Raw genomic sequence first — 16900 nt, 5'->3', positions numbered from 1 at the left:
ATGGTAGGGGGTCATTTAAGTGGGAAATGGGTCATTTAATAAATGGTATTAGGTCAAATGACTAACATGTTAAAGAAAAAGTTATTCATGACATTCGTTAAGATGTTAAGGAAAACTATTAAAGGGGAGGCTACTCCAGTGGGCTTTTACACTGCTGTAGAGGGATTGGGCTCTACTCCAAATACTTATTGACCAGGGGGATTGATAGCCAAGGAGCAGGGTCAGGGTCAGTGGATGGAAAATAACTAAGAGGAATATTGGGGGAACCAGCCCCCAGTATTTCAACGTAGGTTCTTTTCTATTTTCCCTAAGTGTCGGCCGGTCTGAGAAATAAAGAGAAAGAGTACAAAGAGAGAAATGTTACACCCGGGACCGTGATGACAACCCCGAGCCGCAAAACCAGCAGATTTTTATTAGGGATTTTAAAAGAGGAGGGGGTATATGAACCAGGAGTAGGTCACAAAGATCACGTGCTTCAGAGGGCAATAAAGGTCACAAGGCAAGGCAAAATTAGAATTACTGATGAGGGCCTATGTCCCACTGTGGATTGTCTTGATAAACATCTTAACAGGAAACAGGGTTCGAGGGCAGACAACCAATCTGACTAGAATTTACCAGGCTGGAATTTCCCAATCCTGGTAAGCCTGAGGGTACTGCAGGAGACCAGGCCGTATTTCAGTCCTTATCTCAACTGCATAAGACAGACACTCCCAGAGCAGCTGTCTATAGACCTACCCCTAGGAATGCATTCCTTCCCCAGGGTCATTCCTTGCTGGGAAAATAATTCAGCGATATTTCTCCTACTTGCACATCCGTCTATAGGCTTTCTATGAGAAGAAAACTGTGGCTGTGTTCTGCCTGACCCTGTAGGCAGTCAGACCTTATGGTTATCTTCCCTCGCTTGTTCCCTGAAAATCGCTGTTATTGTGTTCTTTTTCAGTGTGCACTGATTTCATATTGTTCAAGCACACATATTTTACAATCAATTTGTACGGTAGTGGTCCTGAGGTAATGTACATTCTCAGCTTACGAAGATAACAGGATTAAGAGATTAAAGACAGGCATAAGAAATTATAAGAGTATTGATTGGGGAAGTGATGAATGTCCATGAAATCTTCACAATTTATGTTCAGAGACTGCAGTAAAGAGAGGTGTAAGAAATTATAAAAGTATTAATTTTGGGAACTGATAAATGTCCATGAAATATTCACAATTTACATTCTTCTGCCTCGGCTCTAGCCGGTCCCTCCGTGTGGGGTCCCTGACTTCCCACAACAGAAGAAACATCAGGCATAAAGAGGACTGTGGCTAAACCAATCCTAAGAGTGTTATGGCTGAAGATGGGCTAGGGTGACCAGACACTGCCTGGGGGCTGGGGGGAGATGAGGAATTAGATTATATATATCAAGGGGAGGAGTTTTCACTGAACTGACTCAGCGGAGTTCTTGGTGAAACTGGACTAATAGAGATGAACATGGAAGCCCAGAAGTCAAGGCCTAGTTGAGAAGAGTTCAGAGGAGCCTGACTAGAGTTAGGGTAAGGAAGAGGGGCTTTGTCACAGGTGAAGAAACTAACTGTAAATCAATAAGATTTAGAAGGAAAAACGAACTATAAATAAATTACAGAAAAATGTAATGACCACATAGCATATCTGTCTGTGTATATCTTTAGGTCTTTTTTGTTGATAACACATCAGTTTATAATATTAAAATGTTCAAAGATAAAAATGAACCTTCACGTCACCCCTTTCACATGCTTGTTCCCTGGGAAAAGATGTTAGATCCTCTGTAAAGTCTGGAGAATGTCTTTATAATAACACATCTTGACATGTGCATAGATGTTTTGTTAACAAAAAGTAGACTCGTAGCATTTCAAAACGTTTTCTTCTGTGTGCAGTGTGATTTCTGCTCCTTGGATGGATTTCATTACTTTTCTATAATCGGCATCCTTCTGTGTCTTTCTATAAAGTTTGTACAGATAGGGAGACACATAAAAGTGTTAATGTATTGATAGTTTTGACCTTATAAATGTTTAAGACTACTGAATGGCACAAAACCAACATTGTAACATATGTATAATGTGCAACATACTACTGAAGAAATCAGATTTTAAAATGGACAAATGTATAAAGAAAAAAATAGGCAGCTCATAAAAGAAGAAATGTAAATGGCCGATGGAATGTATCTTAAAATAGTCAACCGTTTTGTAAACAAGGAACTTCAAATTAAAATGATATTGGCTACTGTCAAATATTTAAAAGATGAACAATGTTTGGTGTTGCCAAGGGCACAAGGAAAGGACCCTGCGCGTCATGGTTGGTGGGGCAACACAGGCACAGTGCTCTGCAGCTGGGCTCGGATTGAGTGACCACAGTCCTGGCCTAGCAGCTTCCTTACAAGAGAGCTGCTTAAACAGTGTGCTCAGGACTCTCCACTCTGTATGGTAGTCATAATTTAGAAATACTTGCATTTCTAGCTGTAGGGTTCTGGTAGCTTGGTTGTGGTCCATAGTTGAGGTACTGGGTGGCTACTGAAAACATTGGTAGAGTGCATATGTTTACGTGGAAAGTACTCTAAGAAGAAACCAGTTACTGGTTTCTTCCAGGAAGACAGGAGCTCTGCCTCTTTGGCAGATTTATTTTTATTTTTACACGTGTATATACACATATTTAAATGTATATAAATTGGCCGGGGGTCAGGAGTTTGAGACCAGCCCAGCCAACACGGTGAAACCCTGTTGCTACAAAAAATACAAAAATTAGCCGGGCGTGGTGGTGGACGCCTGTAATCCCAGCTACTTGGGAGGCTGAGACAGGAGAATCACTTGAACCCGGGAGTCAGAGGTCGCAGTGAGCCCAGATTTCGCCACTGCGCTCTAGCCTGGGTGACAGAGTAAGACTCTGTCTCAAAAAAAAAAAAAGGTATATAAATAAAATATTTTGAAAGTTGACAGTGGTTACCTTTGGGATGTAGGATTGTAGAGGGACGGTTTTCTATAAAGGGGTATGTCTATATTGTGTGTGTGTGTGTGTGTGTATATATATATCTAGCTATGTATACATGTATTTAAAAACTTATGTACTAAGAATAAAACAGTATGATTCTTGGCCAGGCGCGGTGGCTCACGCCTGTAATCCCAGCACTTTGGGAGGCCAAGGTGGGTGGATCACAAGGTCAGGAGATCAAGACCATCCTGGCTAACACGGTGAAACCCTGTCTCTACTAAAGGTACAGAAAATTAGCCGGGCGTGGTGGCGGGCGCCTGTAGTCCCAGCTACTCGGGAGGCTGAGGCAGGAGAATGGCGTGGACCTGGGAGGCGGAGCTTGCAGTGAGCAGAGACCGCGCGCCACTGCACTCCAGCCTGGGCGACAGAGCGAGACTCCGTCTCAAAAAAAAAACACCAGTATGATTCTTTTGTGGAAAAAAAAGTGATGCTTTAAGACCAGGTTAAACTTTCAAACTGAAAGTTAAGACCCTTTTATATTGATTAATTTTAAAAATTGCTTCATAGAGGCCAGTGAAGGTATTAGGGGAAAAAAATAGCTTCAAAGACTAGAAAGACTGTTTGGAAGAGTCTCTGTGTTGTTTAGTCTGAGCCCTGGGACATTTTGCATCATTTTTGAGGTGATATTAACTACAGTATGGACCTCTAATATCAAAGTACTTAATTGTTGAGCTCAATAACCGTGGGGAATAAAGGTCTCCTGGGTGGCTCAGTACTCCTATAAAAGCCCTGGCCTCTGAGACAGAAATGTACAGGATATCAGTGTAGGGAGTGTTCACCTTAACTTCCACCACAAGCATTTTACTTTTTTTTTTTTGACGGAATCTCACTGTGTCTGGAGTGCAGTGGCACGATCTCGGCTCACTGCAACCTCCACCTCCCAGTTCAAGCGATTTTCCTGCTTTAGCCTCCCAAGTAGCTGGGGTTACAGGCGACCACCACCACACCCGGCTAATTTTTGGATTTTTATTAGTGAAGAGGTTTCACTGTTTTGGCCAGAGTGGTCACAAACTCCTGACCTCAAGTGATCTGCCCTCCTCAGCCTCCCAAAGTGCTGGGATTACATCGTGCCTGGCCATTTTAATTTTTTTTTTAGACACGGTGTCCCTCTGTCACTCATGCTGGAGTGCAGTAGTGCAGTCATAGTTCCCTAAAGCCTCCACCTCCTGGGCCCAAGCCATCCACCCATCTCAGCCTCCTGAGTAGCTGGGACTACAGGCATGCACCACCGTGCCTAGCTAGTTAAAAAATAATTTTTTGAGAGACAAAGTCTTCCTATGTTGCCCAGGATGGTCTTGAAGTGGCTTCAAAAGACCCTCCCGACTTGGCCTCTCAAAATGCTGGGATTATGGGCATGAACCACTGCACCTGGCCAGCATTTTACTCTCATGTATAATGAGGGTTAGATCTGTAGCAGTTTGTCTAGCTAATTGCTCTGATCCACTTCTCTTTTTGCTCCAAGATGGCCACATGGTCACACCTCCACCAGGCCACTAGGTTACACTTCCAAGCCTCCAGGAAGACAGGAGCTCTGCCTTCTTGGGTATGGATTTACTTGTCATAAGGGAGGAGCCCAGACCTGGAGACATCTTGGATTTTACAAAGCCAGGGAGCACGGGGCTACCTGGCCCCTGGAGAGGCTTTATTTATGTTCCAGAAGATTAGACCTAGGATCCTTTTCATCCCATCTCCATAGAGGTTTTCCTCCCTCCTTTTGGCAGCAGTGGGAGAGGCAGCTTCCTCTTTGTCCTGTATATAAACAGATTAAATCTGTTTTTCTATGTTCCTCCCCTGTGGTACTGGCTTTGAATTTGTGTATATAGGACATTGATTGGGTTTCATTTTGTCACCACAAGGGGAGACAGTTAGGCTGTGGGGAACCACAGCGTTGTTATTTGCTTTGTACAATAGTTGAATAGCGACTAGATTGTCTGTAATCCAGGATATCTTGTGTGCACGTTCAAGATCAAATGAATAAAGATGAGTTACAAAGCCAACAATATGTATCCTAAATTGCCCTCCCAATCAGAGGAACAATGAGCTTTTGTTGCATATTTTTCTTTGCTGGACTCTTCATCATGGAATTTAACTGGAAAAGGAAACTAATGGGGCTGGGGATGGTGGCTCATAGCTGTAATCCCTGCACGTTGGGAGGCTGAGGCAGGAGGATCACTTGAGGCCAGGAGTTCAAGGCCAACCTAGGCAACATAGTGAAACCCTGTCTCTACAAAAAAAATTTTAAGTTAACTGGGTGTGGTGGTACATGCCTGTAGTCCTAGCTATTCTGGAGGCTGAGGTGGGAGGGGACCACTTGAGCCTGAACTAAAAAAGGAAACTAATACAACCATGGTAGTAGTATTACTTAATTTTATACTGCAAATGGCATTTAAATGGAACCCTTTACAGCATAACATTTCTTTAACATGAAGGGAATTAACTTTAATGGTATTGTTTCTTCAGGTGACAAGGCAACTGTATGAGCCACTAGTTATGCAGCTGATTCACTGGTTCACTAATAACAAGAAATTTGAAAGTCAGGATACTGTCTCCTTACTAGAAGCTATATTGGTAAGTAATAGTTGATTCTTTTCCTCTTACTCCCATCGATTAGTTGTATTTGATGTTTCTTTATTTATTTATGTTTTTGAGACAGTCTTGCTCCGTCGCCCAGGCTGGAATGCAGTGGCACGATCTTGGCTCACTGCAACCTGCGCCTCCCAGGATCAAGCAATTCTCCTGTCTCAGCCTCCTGAATAGCTGGGACTACAGGTGCACACCACCATGCCTGCCTAATTTTTTGTATTTCAATCAGAGACAGCGTTTCACTTTGTTGGCCAGGCTGGTCTTAGTCCTGACCTCAAGTGATCCGCCCACCTTGGCAGTGAGCCAGGCACAGTGGCTCACGCCTGTAATCCAACACTTTGGGAGGCCGAGGCATGCAGATTGCATGAGCCCAGGAGTTGGAAACCAACCAGGCCAACATGGAGAAACCCTGTCTCTACTAAAAATAGAAAAATTAGCTGGCATAGTGTTACACACCTGTAGTGCCAGCTCGCCAGGTGGCTTAGGCATGAGAATTGCTTCAACCTGGGAGACAAAGGTTGCAGTGAGCTGAGATTGCGCTACTGCACTCCAGTCTGGGCGACAGAGTGAGACTCTGTCTCAAAAACAAAGAATAAGAAGAATTTCTGAGTATATCCCATTTTCTCCTATACTCAGATTCAATAACTAAAGGGCCCTGGAAACAGCAGTTCACCTTTTACACAGAACTCTCCTGACACGGAGAAGCATTGTCTTAGAATTTGGTCGCCAGCTCACTGAGGGCAGAGGCAGTGAGGCCAGCTAAATTGTAGTTTTTTTTGATGCTTATTTTACTATAAATTTTGAACCTGTGCAAATAAGTTTATGTCTCCTGCACAGCCCTGGTTATGCTGCTGGCAGTGTACTCTGAGTGTGATCTTTCTTAGTCATGTTACGGGTAGGGGAGAGTGACTGAACATTCGTTAGGGTGGTGACATAATTAAACCTGTAGTTTAATTCCCTGCAGTGTCTACCAGTGAATCCTACCTATAATAAATACAGTTAGTTAAAGTTAATTTATGGCTTATTTACATTCAGATGTTTTCATTATAATGTTTCTGTTAAAAAGTTTTTATTTTAGTTGTTTTCTGTTTCTTTTCTCCCTTTTGATCCTTGAAGGTAGATTAAGTAAGAGATTAAGAAAGAAATCTGATAAGTAAAACGAGATAGTTGAGGAAAGAAAAGGTAAAGAAGCAGCATGAACTCGGTAGCACAGCACTCAAGTGAAGGAGGGCCGTGGGTTTCCTGGTGAGAGCTGCTGTTCCCTGCATCACCACTTGGCGCTGGTGACCTCTGCTCTGAAAAGCAGGAAGCACCCTCTCCTCCCATTACCATGGCTTGTGTTACCTTTTTGGATTCTAATTACCTCTGCAAGAAAGGATTTTATATGTAGCAGATAACTGGAAGTGTTAGGCAGAACTCTCTTAATTCATTGTTGAGTGTACGTTTTCAAGTTAAACTTTTCCTTTGTAGATCTGAGACAGCGTCATGACTAGAAGGCAACAAAGCATAAAGTAGAATACATCTCTGTGTGGTCGTTGGTCAAATGTCCATAGCTGTTTTCGGCAGGGCCTTTATGGGGTCTGCTCTTAATGCCTCCATAGGATTTTCCTTTATGGAGCAGTACAGTTTCTTTGGAACTTCAAAGGGTCTTATTCTCTTTGACTTCAATATGCAAAGTGTCTCAAAAGCTGTTATGGGGTAAAATCAACAATCAGAATTCCTCTGGAATTCTTAGGATATAGCCATTTTCTTTTTTTTCAGGGAAGGGAAAGATTGTTTTGTTATAATTAAAGTTTTCTCTCCCCTCTTCATGGCTTTTCAGTTTATTAATTTGTTTAAAAGAAAATGTTTTCATTATATCAGAAGGAAATAGTTATTCAAGCCTAGATTCTGGATACACTATGGAGATTGGTTTTACTAATGTTTATTTTTTTCTTGACTAGTGCTATAAATTAATTTTTAACATACTTTAGTTATGCTCAGAGATAGACCAAGGGTATTCAGTTGTCAGTGGTTATAAAAATTAGTACAATCAAGGTCTCTTTGTTTTGTTTCAGGATGGAATTGTGGACCCTGTTGACAGTACTTTAAGAGATTTTTGTGGTCGGTGTATTCGAGAATTCCTTAAATGGTCCATTAAGCAAATAACACCACAGCAGCAGGAGAAGAGTCCAGTAAACACCAAATCGCTTTTCAAGCGACTTTATAGCCTTGCGCTTCACCCCAATGCTTTCAAGAGGCTGGGAGCATCACTTGCCTTTAATAATATCTACAGGGAATTCAGGTTTGTAAGCTACACAACAGAGAAGAGAAACTTGTGGTTTTGAAAAGTGACTTGGAGTTTCACTCTGTGTATCCGTGTGTCATATTTCCTGCATTTAGTAAGTAATTATGTGCTGGATGCTGTGCTGTCTTCTGGAAATTAAAAAGTGAATTAAAATTCAGTTTGCACTCCAGAAGCTTGGAAACTGCTGAGAAATGCATGTAAACACTGTCTCAGCCATTTTGGAAATGCAACAAAAGACACATATACAGGGGCTTTGGGTGCACAGAGGAGGAGTAGCTGATCCAGGGTGAGCAGGTTTGCTGTGGCCTCTTGCTAGGGTTTATATTGGAGATGAGACTTGAAGGATAAATGGAAGTCAGCCAAGGCATTTTAGATCAAAGTTAGTGGGTGGTGGGGGGGTAGAGATAAGAAATAGGAAGGTGTCTGAGGCGATAAAGTCCTTTGAGGTTTGGAGGCAGGTGTCGTGAGGCTGGCGAGGAGGGCTCTGCTTGCTGTAGTAAGGAGCGTAGGTCACCGCTAGTGACAGAGGATCTGTGGAGTAGTGGGTGCAGGGAGAGATGCATTTAGATTTCCTCCTAAAATCCACTTGCTGGTAGCTGTGTAGAGAGTGGGTCTGAGTAGACTGAAGACTGGGACACCAGTGAACAGGCCATTTCAGAGGTCCAAGGTAAAAGACAAGTGGTCACTGACCTAAGGTAGTGGTGTTCATTCATTCATCCAGCATTCCTTATTAGGAATATTGTGTACCACATTTACCTGTGTAACCTCACATCCTGCACATGTACCCCTGAACTTAAAAGATGAAGAAAAAAAAAATGATGTGCCAGACCTGTGTCTGTGTTGGAGGTATAACGATACAGCCCTTCGTGAGGGTTACATTTCAGAAGGACACATAGATAATAATTAGCCACATAGGCAAATGAGCAGTTCTGCAGACGCAAGGGACAGAGGCACTTGTGTGGAAACAGAGCGTGTGCTGCCTCTTTGGTTCATGTAGCTTTCCTCTAGTCTGCTCTTGAGGAAGTATCTTTGAGAAGTGTTTTAGGTTGTTTCATGGTTTTTCTTTTTTTTTTTTTTTTTTTTTTTTGTTTTTGGAGACGGAGTCTTGCTCTGTCACCCAGGCTGGAGTGCAGTGGCGCGATCTCGGCTCACTGCAACCTCTGCTTCCCAGGTTCAAGCGATTTGCCTGCCTCAGTCTTCCAAGTAGGTGGGATTACAGGCGCCCACCACTACGCATGGCTAATTTTTGTGTTTTTAGTAGAGACTGGGTTTCACCATGTTAGTCAGGCTGGTCTTGAACTCCTGACCTCAGGTGATCCGTGCCTCAGCCTCCCAAAGTTCTAGGATTACAGGTGTGAGCCACTGCACCTGTTTCATGTTTTAAGACAGAGCCCCCCGCCCCCGCCCTTTTTTTTGTCTGAGACAGGGTCTTGCTCTGTTGCTCAGGCTGGAGTGCAGTGGGGGGATCATGACTCAACCTCAACCTCCTGAGCTCAAGTGGTCCTCCTGCCTCAGCCTCCCAGGTAGCTGGGACCACAGGTGTGCACCACTGCACCCAACTAATTTTTTTTTTTTAATTTTTTGTAGAGACAGGGTGTCACTTTGTTGCCCAGGCTGGTCTCAAACTCCAGGGCTCAAGTGATCTTTATAGGCATGCGCCACCACACCCAGCTGAGCCTTTAAAAAAACAACAACAAAAAAACAATTTTTTTTTTTTTTTTTTTTTGAGCTGGAGTCTTGCTCTGTTGCCCAGGCTGGAGTGCAGTGGCAGGATCTCGGCTCACTGCAAGCTCCACCTCCCGGGTTCATGCCATTCTCCTGCCTCAGCCTCCCGAGTAGCTGGGGCTACAGGCGCCTGCCACCGTGCCCAGCTAATTTTTTGTATTTTTAGTAGAGACGGGGTTTCACTGTGGTCTCGATCTCCTGACCTCGTGATCCACCCGCCTCAGCCTCCCAAAGTGCTGGGATTACAGGCGTGAGCCACCGCACCCGGCCACAAAAAACAAATTTAATTAATGTGTGCCTTCTTTAATTCCATTCCTTCTTTTCTTTGTCCTTTCTGCTTTATTGTTTTCTTAGGTGAGGTTTCCTATTCTTTATTTTACAGGGAAGAAGAGTCTCTGGTGGAACAGTTTGTGTTTGAAGCCTTGGTGATATACATGGAGAGTCTGGCCTTAGCACATGCAGATGAGAAGTCCTTAGGTACGTTTTGCTTCAGTGTTCTGTGTGCGTTACAGGTCTGAAGAGTTTCCCCAATGAGGAGTTAAGGCTCGTGTGATTCTCTTATAAGGTTTTTTTTTTCCCAAGAGTTCTATAAATTAATAAATGTGAAGAGAAGAGAAGCCCCTTCAGTGCCTCAAATCCAGCTTGTTAATAATTTTTTCATGCCCTCATTCTCTTTGACTCACCATATACTCCTGGTGGCCATTGAGGTTGACCCTGGTTGGTTGCAGATCCTGCCCAGGGCAGGGGAGACAACGAAGCCAGTCAGACACTATGATGCTATGATGACAGAACATGAAAATGTGCAGATATGGTGCTGAAGAAACTGGATGTGGTAACCACTGAGATGTGGTCAGTGCCTCTGCACTCACTCGTGATCATTTAGAAAGTAGAAAGTGGGTCTCATTACAGGACTGTGATAAAGTTGTTTCATCCATGATGAAGGAATATTATAAAGATATTAAGTCAGAAGTAGGCTAAAATAGCTAAGAGAGTAATAAATGATTACAATTAAATTCTCTGCAAGAAGTTATTAGGAACTACATAGAGTTGTTGAGCTAGAAGACTTCTTAACTCCCCGTTGGTCCCAGCACATGATGTAGTTGGGGCACAGAGGCTCAGGCGTGTCATTAACTGAGACGGCCACACAGCTGTGGCAGGACTTTATCACGATACGGGTCTTGACTTATTTTATTTTATTTGTTTATTTTTTGTGATGGGGTTTTGCTCTTGTCACCCAGGCTGGAGTGCAGTGGCGCGATCTCAGCTCACTGCAACCTCCGCCTCCTGGGTTCAAGCGATTCTCCTGCCTCAGCCTCCCGAGTAGCTGAGACTACAGGGACCTGCCACCACGCCCGGCTAATTTTTGTATTTTTAGTAGAGATGTTTCTCCATGTTAGCCTGGCTGGTCTATAACTCCTGACCTTATGTGATCCACCTGCCTCAGCCTCCCAAAATGCTGGGATTACAGGCATGAGCCACTGCGCCCGGCAACTTTGTTTATTTTTTAAAAAGACAGACTGAGCTCTGTTATCCTTCATGTTGATAGTCTACTGTGGGCAAAAATGTGTAAAATTTAGTCCTCATTGTCAAATTGCTTAAATTTGCTTTGTTTATCTTGATTTCCCATATGGATGAATTTTTTCAACGAGTGAAACTTTTTTTGTGATCACGGACATATTTAAAAAACATAGAAAACTTTTTCATGGTGACACAGGTCAAAATAAGATGTATAAGGCTCCTTTCCTAAATAATTCCAGACTTCTGTGAGTGACTTCACCATCTTACCTCTGTTGTACTTCTCCAGAGGCTGTATTACCAAACGATACCGTAGTTTATCCTGCATAGGAAGGGAGGTCAAGGGATTTACACCCCTTTAAAATAGCCACATTGAAGTCCACAGGCTCTGGCCTGGTATGTGGGTTTTGTAATACCTGCAAAGTCTCTTCCATCTCAGGTCCATTAGGAGAGGCTGTGCTTTGGGTGGCCGAGGTGTTGGTGGTACAGTTTCTAGTTAGGTATGGCATTGCTCTGAGTGTGTGCGTGTGTTTGTGCGTGCACGCACCATGCTATCCTGCAGTCTTAAATATGGGTTTTGTGTTCATTTTTGAATATGCAGTGTGAATCATTTATCTAATTTTATTATTATTAGGGATGAAAACATATTAAATCTATAGTAAAATTACCTTTTCAGTTAAAAATTAGGCCAACACATTTATAATACAAATTTAATAATAATCAGCTATATATGCCTTCTTTGGAAATATGTCTCTGTACTTGAGAACAGGTACAATTCAACAGTGTTGTGATGCCATTGATCACCTATGCCGCATCATTGAAAAGAAGCATGTTTCTTTAAATAAAGCAAAGAAACGACGTTTGCCGCGGTAGGTGATCTTGCTTCCTTTTCCGTCTTTTCCCACAACATAAAACTAATTCACAGCTAATGAAGGACAACCTGGGATGGATCTGTGGAAGTATAAGGAATTACTTCCTAAACAAGGAATGTGTGGCAGTATGAAGAGTTCGTTTTCCAAAAACGTTAAAAAGCTTTGTGTTTGAAAATACTTGGTTTAAGGGATAAGGTATAAGGTACTTGATCTGGGTTGAGATAGTACATACAAATTGAAAATTAGTTTTGTAACAGACGTTTTATTTAATATGCACTAATTTTGAACATGTTTTGATGTGGATGATTTGACTAGAATATGCATGAACCATTATTCCATAAATTTTGAAGTGTATGAACTGAATGTTCAAATAGTAACATTTTGACAGACATGGAATTATAAAATTAGGAAATGAAACTGCCTAGAGCCAACCAAGGCTGGGATGTTGGCCAGTGGTTTCCAGTTTTTGCCCTTATTCCATCCTAGTGGTGTTGCCTTCTCCAGTAGGGTGAGTGCCCTCCATAAGCCCCTCCAGATCTCTGCAGGGTATCTGGGGACATCTGTTATCCATGCTAGTGACCGCCACTCTGGAGAAGCACAGTCCCATGTGGACTGGATTATTAATATTTTCTCAGTTGTTTTAAAAGTTGATTCTTCCAGATTCTACTATTAACTTACGATATCAGTTTAGTTCATTGGTTCTAACTTTAGCATACATTAGAATTGCCTGGAGATCTAGTTAAAACACAGATTGCTGGGCTGGCCCCACCCTCAATTTCTGTGTACCCCTGGGGTAGGGCCAGATAATTTGGATTTATAACAAGTGCACAGGTAATGTTGGAACAGCTGTCCAGGGACCACACTTTGAGAAGCACTGCTTTACAAGGTATATTGCAAAGGAAACATGAAAATACTTAGTGCTGTTCTTTTAAGGAGAACTTTTTAATTTTTCCCCACATGAGAAAATGAACATGAGCAGCATTTAGGACCCATTTCACCTATGTTATTTTGATTGCATCTAATTATAATACATTAAAAATAAGTCGAATGCCTTTTAGTGAGATTTCTACATATATCTGTGTGATAAAGATGAGTTTATGATTTCTAGAGCCTTGGTAGCTGAATGTTGCATGTTGGAGAGGGACTAATGACAGTATGCTGTCTCTGTGCAGAGGATTTCCACCTTCCGCATCATTGTGTTTATTGGATCTGGTCAAGTGGCTTTTAGCTCATTGTGGGAGGCCCCAGACAGAATGTCGACACAAATCCATTGAACTCTTTTATAAATTCGTTCCTTTATTGCCAGGTATGGTAATCTGTATATCTTTAATTTCACCACGGTTTGCTTTATTATCCCATTTAAAAGAAGTAAAGAAGAATTGAGTAATTGGGTGATGATTGCAGTTAACATGGTATTCAGTTAAGATTCAGAATATTAACAGTTGATGAGGTAATGCAGTTCGGTTTCAGCATGTGATTAATAAGAAATTGCCAGCATCCTAAGTCTGAATGATCTCAAATCATATTAAAGGAAAGCAGTGAACCTGTGCTTTTCAGTAATTACTAAACCATTAAACTGCTTATGGACTGAAATAATGACAAGTTTCTCAGGAATAAATGTATTGCTCAGTCTTGTCCATTAAGTCCAAACCTAGGTTTGATAGCTTGGGAGTGGGGAAGCTGTGCTCAGGACAGATCAAGCCCTGCCTTCCCCCATTGTGGGCTGTCACAGCCCTGTGCCATGTGTGGAGAGCGCCTCAGGTGAGATGGGTGTGCTGGTTCCTTGGCAAAAGTTGGGGTGGAGTTTTTTTTGTTTTTTTTTGTTTTTTTTGAGACGGAGTCTCGCTCTTTTGCCCAGGCTGGACTGCAGTGGCGCTATCTCAGCTCACTGCAAGCTCCACCTCCTGGGTTCACGCCGTTCTCTTGCCTCATCCTCCCAAGTAGCTGGGACTACAGGCACCCGCCACCGCGTCCGGCTAATTTTTTGTATTTTTAGTAGAGACGGGGTTTCACCGTGTTAGCCAGGATGGTCTCGATCTGCTGACCTCGTGATCCACCCGCCTTGTCCTCCCAAAGTGCTGGGATTACAGGCGTCAGCCACTGCACCTGGCCTGGGGTGGAGTTCTGTCTGGGCTTTTTCTTCATGGAACAAGAGGAAAAAAGTTACTTTATATATTTCCAGGCTTCTAAAACTAAAAAGGACTTTACATTTTGTTATACTATAGGATATATTATAATGTTATATACTACATATTATATACTATAGAGTATGTATAAATACATACTATAACTGAATTCGATTATTTTATATATGCTATATAAATAATAAAGTATAAATTTACTGTATCATTTTACATGTATAATAGAAATGTATATCTGTGTTTTAATTTAGATAATTGTTTAAAAAACATTAGCATTTAAAAAAAATTTTTTTCCCCCGAGACAGAGTCTTGCTCTGTCGCCTGGGCTAGAGTGCAATGGCACGATCTTGGCTCACTGCAGCCTCTGCGCCCTGGGTTCAAGCAATTCTCCTGCCTCATCCTCCAGAGTAGCTGGGATTACAGGCGTGTGCTACCACGCCCGGCTAATTTTTGTATTTTTAGTAGAGACGGGGTTTCACCATGTTGGCCAGTGTGGTCTTGGAACTCCTGACCTCGTAATCTGCCAGCCTCTGCCTCCCAAAGTGCTGGGATTGCAGGTGTGAGCTACCACGCCTGGCCTAGCATTTTCAGTTTGCTTAATGTGTTTAGCTAACAACTTTTTTTTTAATATGTTAAGTCATTCTCACAGCAACCTTGTGAAATTAGTCATTGAAGAGTGGACCAGTGGCTGGGGAAGGGCTGGAGGGCAGTGGGCAGCATTTTTCCTATATTTAGTAGAAACCGAGACCCTGATAGCATGTTGGTAGAGCTGCTTATGGGCAGACCACTATCTCACATTGAGTCTGTGACTCTGGTAGCACATAGGATTTCTTGTGACCTCAGCTGTACTGATCTCAGGCATTTCTAGTGCTGTTCTCTTCTCAGTTGCCTGTGATACGGACCTCATGTATTCTGAACTAAATAGAGTTCCACCTCTCAGCATTGTGTTTTGTTGGACAAAGGCTGCTAGGTAGTAGGTGAGCCTTGCCCTTCTTCCAACAGGTAATTTGTATAACATTAAGGAGCCTTCCTTGATTTATCTCTTCTGTGGCCTTGCAGGGTGTAGCCACCTTTCTCCTTTGGTATCTTTATCCCCCAGTGGGTATTTTTGTTTTCTTTTATTTTTTTCCTTTTCAGTTTTAGAGACAAAGTCTCACTATGTTGTCCAGGCTGGACACGAACTCCTAGGCTCATGTGATCCTCTTGCCTCAACCTCCTTAGTAGCTGGGACTGCAGGTGTGCAGCACCTGTTTGTTTTTAAGAGACAGGGTCTCACTCTGTTGCCCAGGCTTGGTAGGTTGCAGTGACATGATTATAGTTCACTGCAGCCATAAACTGAGCTTAAGTGATCCTCCTGCCCCAGCCTCATGAGTAGCTGGGAACACAGGCATGTGCTACCAGGCCTGGCTCATTTTTAAGTTTTTTTGTAGAGATAGGGTCTTGGTATTAATATGTTGCCCAGGCTAGTCTTGAGTCCTGACCCCAAGCAGTCCTCCTGCCTTGGCTTCCCAAAGTGCTGGAATTACAGGTACGAGCCATTGCATCTAGCTTCCTTCAGTGGTTTTTAAGCGTCTGTGTCAGGTGTCTCTTTAGCTCACTGTGTAGCAGCAGTCCTGGGTACAGGAACACCCAGATCAGTAGGGCTTGACGACAGGTGCAGGGTTGTCCCTCTGACATGTGTCCAAGAGAGACAGCTCCTGGCGGCTTCTGAATACTGAGACTCAGCGTGGTCCAGGCCCAGAAACAGACAGCAGGTCCTCGGTGGAGACCAAGGAAGAAGTAGGGCTGGGCAGGCTCCCCAACCCCAAGCGTGCTTGTCTGCGTCTTCAGCTTCTCTGTCTTCTTGTGATGTACCCTTGTCTGCTCTCTCTCGATCTGCCTTTTTGTGTCCTTTCTTTCTATCATTTTTCTTCTGTCACTCTTGATGTAGAATTTAAATATCTTACTATTTATTTTTTGCTCATTATTATACATTTCTTTGTCTCTTCTTAGTGAAAGTAACAGAACATTACAGAATATTCCTCCTCTTAATATACAAAATGTTCTCTCTCTCTCTTTTTTTTTATACCGAGTCTCACTCTGTAGCTGAGGATGTAATGCAGTGGCGTGATCTTGGCTCACTGCAACCTCCCCCTCGTTTAAGCGATTCTCCTGCCTCAGCCTCCTGAGTAGCTGAGATCACAGGCGCGCACCACCACGCCTGGCTGATTTTTGTATTTTTAGTAGAGATGGGGTTTCACCATGTTGGCCAGGCTGGTCATGAACTCTTGACCTCAAGTGACCCGCCCATCTCAGCCCCCCAAAGTGCTGGGATTACAGACCTGAGCCACCACCCCTGGCTGAATGTTCTGTTTTTAATACATCAGAGATACATGTTTTGAATTCTTCATTAGAGTCAGAATGATTTGACATTTTCAGTGCTACTGATCTCAGAGCATACAAAATGCAGTTTTATGTATTTATCTTTTTAATTTAGAAGAAGTTTAATATTTAAAAGAAAATTTCCTGGAAAAAACGGCTCATTCGATTCTCTTATTTAACAAACACTGCACTTACTGTGTGGTAGACGTTATTCTAAGCACATGTTCAAATATTAACTACTTTAATTCAGCTAATTTTTGTAACAGCCCCAGAGGTAGATATTATTGTTCTCATTTGCAAATGCTGTTTTGTGACTTAAAGGAATAATAATTTTTAAATAAAAAGGCAGGGGAAAGAGTATTAGTATGCAGCTACTCCAAATGGTGTCCAACTATTTTTATAATGTTTGAGG

The 16900-nt window shown here is 42.6% G+C and overlaps 1 protein-coding gene across 5 annotated transcripts in view; it reads left to right on the top strand.

Annotated features, from left to right (window-relative positions):
* The window catches only part of PRKDC (protein kinase, DNA-activated, catalytic subunit), a 186403-nt gene that overhangs the window by 49403 nt on the left and 120100 nt on the right, over nucleotides 1-16900 (top strand). For all 5 annotated transcript variants that reach the window (XR_010159536.1, XM_519750.9, XM_001147162.8 and 2 more), the window contains exons 26-30: nucleotides 5465-5572; nucleotides 7645-7871; nucleotides 9982-10076; nucleotides 11884-11983; nucleotides 13159-13292. Coding sequence is in view for 4 of the 5 variants with exons in the window: in XM_519750.9 (XP_519750.6) it covers nucleotides 5465-5572; nucleotides 7645-7871; nucleotides 9982-10076; nucleotides 11884-11983; nucleotides 13159-13292 (664 nt within the window). In the remaining variant the exon portion in view is untranslated. The remainder of the gene's footprint in view (nucleotides 1-5464; nucleotides 5573-7644; nucleotides 7872-9981; nucleotides 10077-11883; nucleotides 11984-13158; nucleotides 13293-16900) is intronic.

Source organism: Pan troglodytes, chromosome 7 (assembly GCF_028858775.2).
Source record: "Pan troglodytes isolate AG18354 chromosome 7, NHGRI_mPanTro3-v2.0_pri, whole genome shotgun sequence".
Lineage (NCBI taxonomy): Eukaryota > Metazoa > Chordata > Mammalia > Primates > Hominidae > Pan > Pan troglodytes.
Note: the sequence above shows the minus strand (reverse complement) of the source record. Positions and strands in the feature narration are given on the sequence as shown.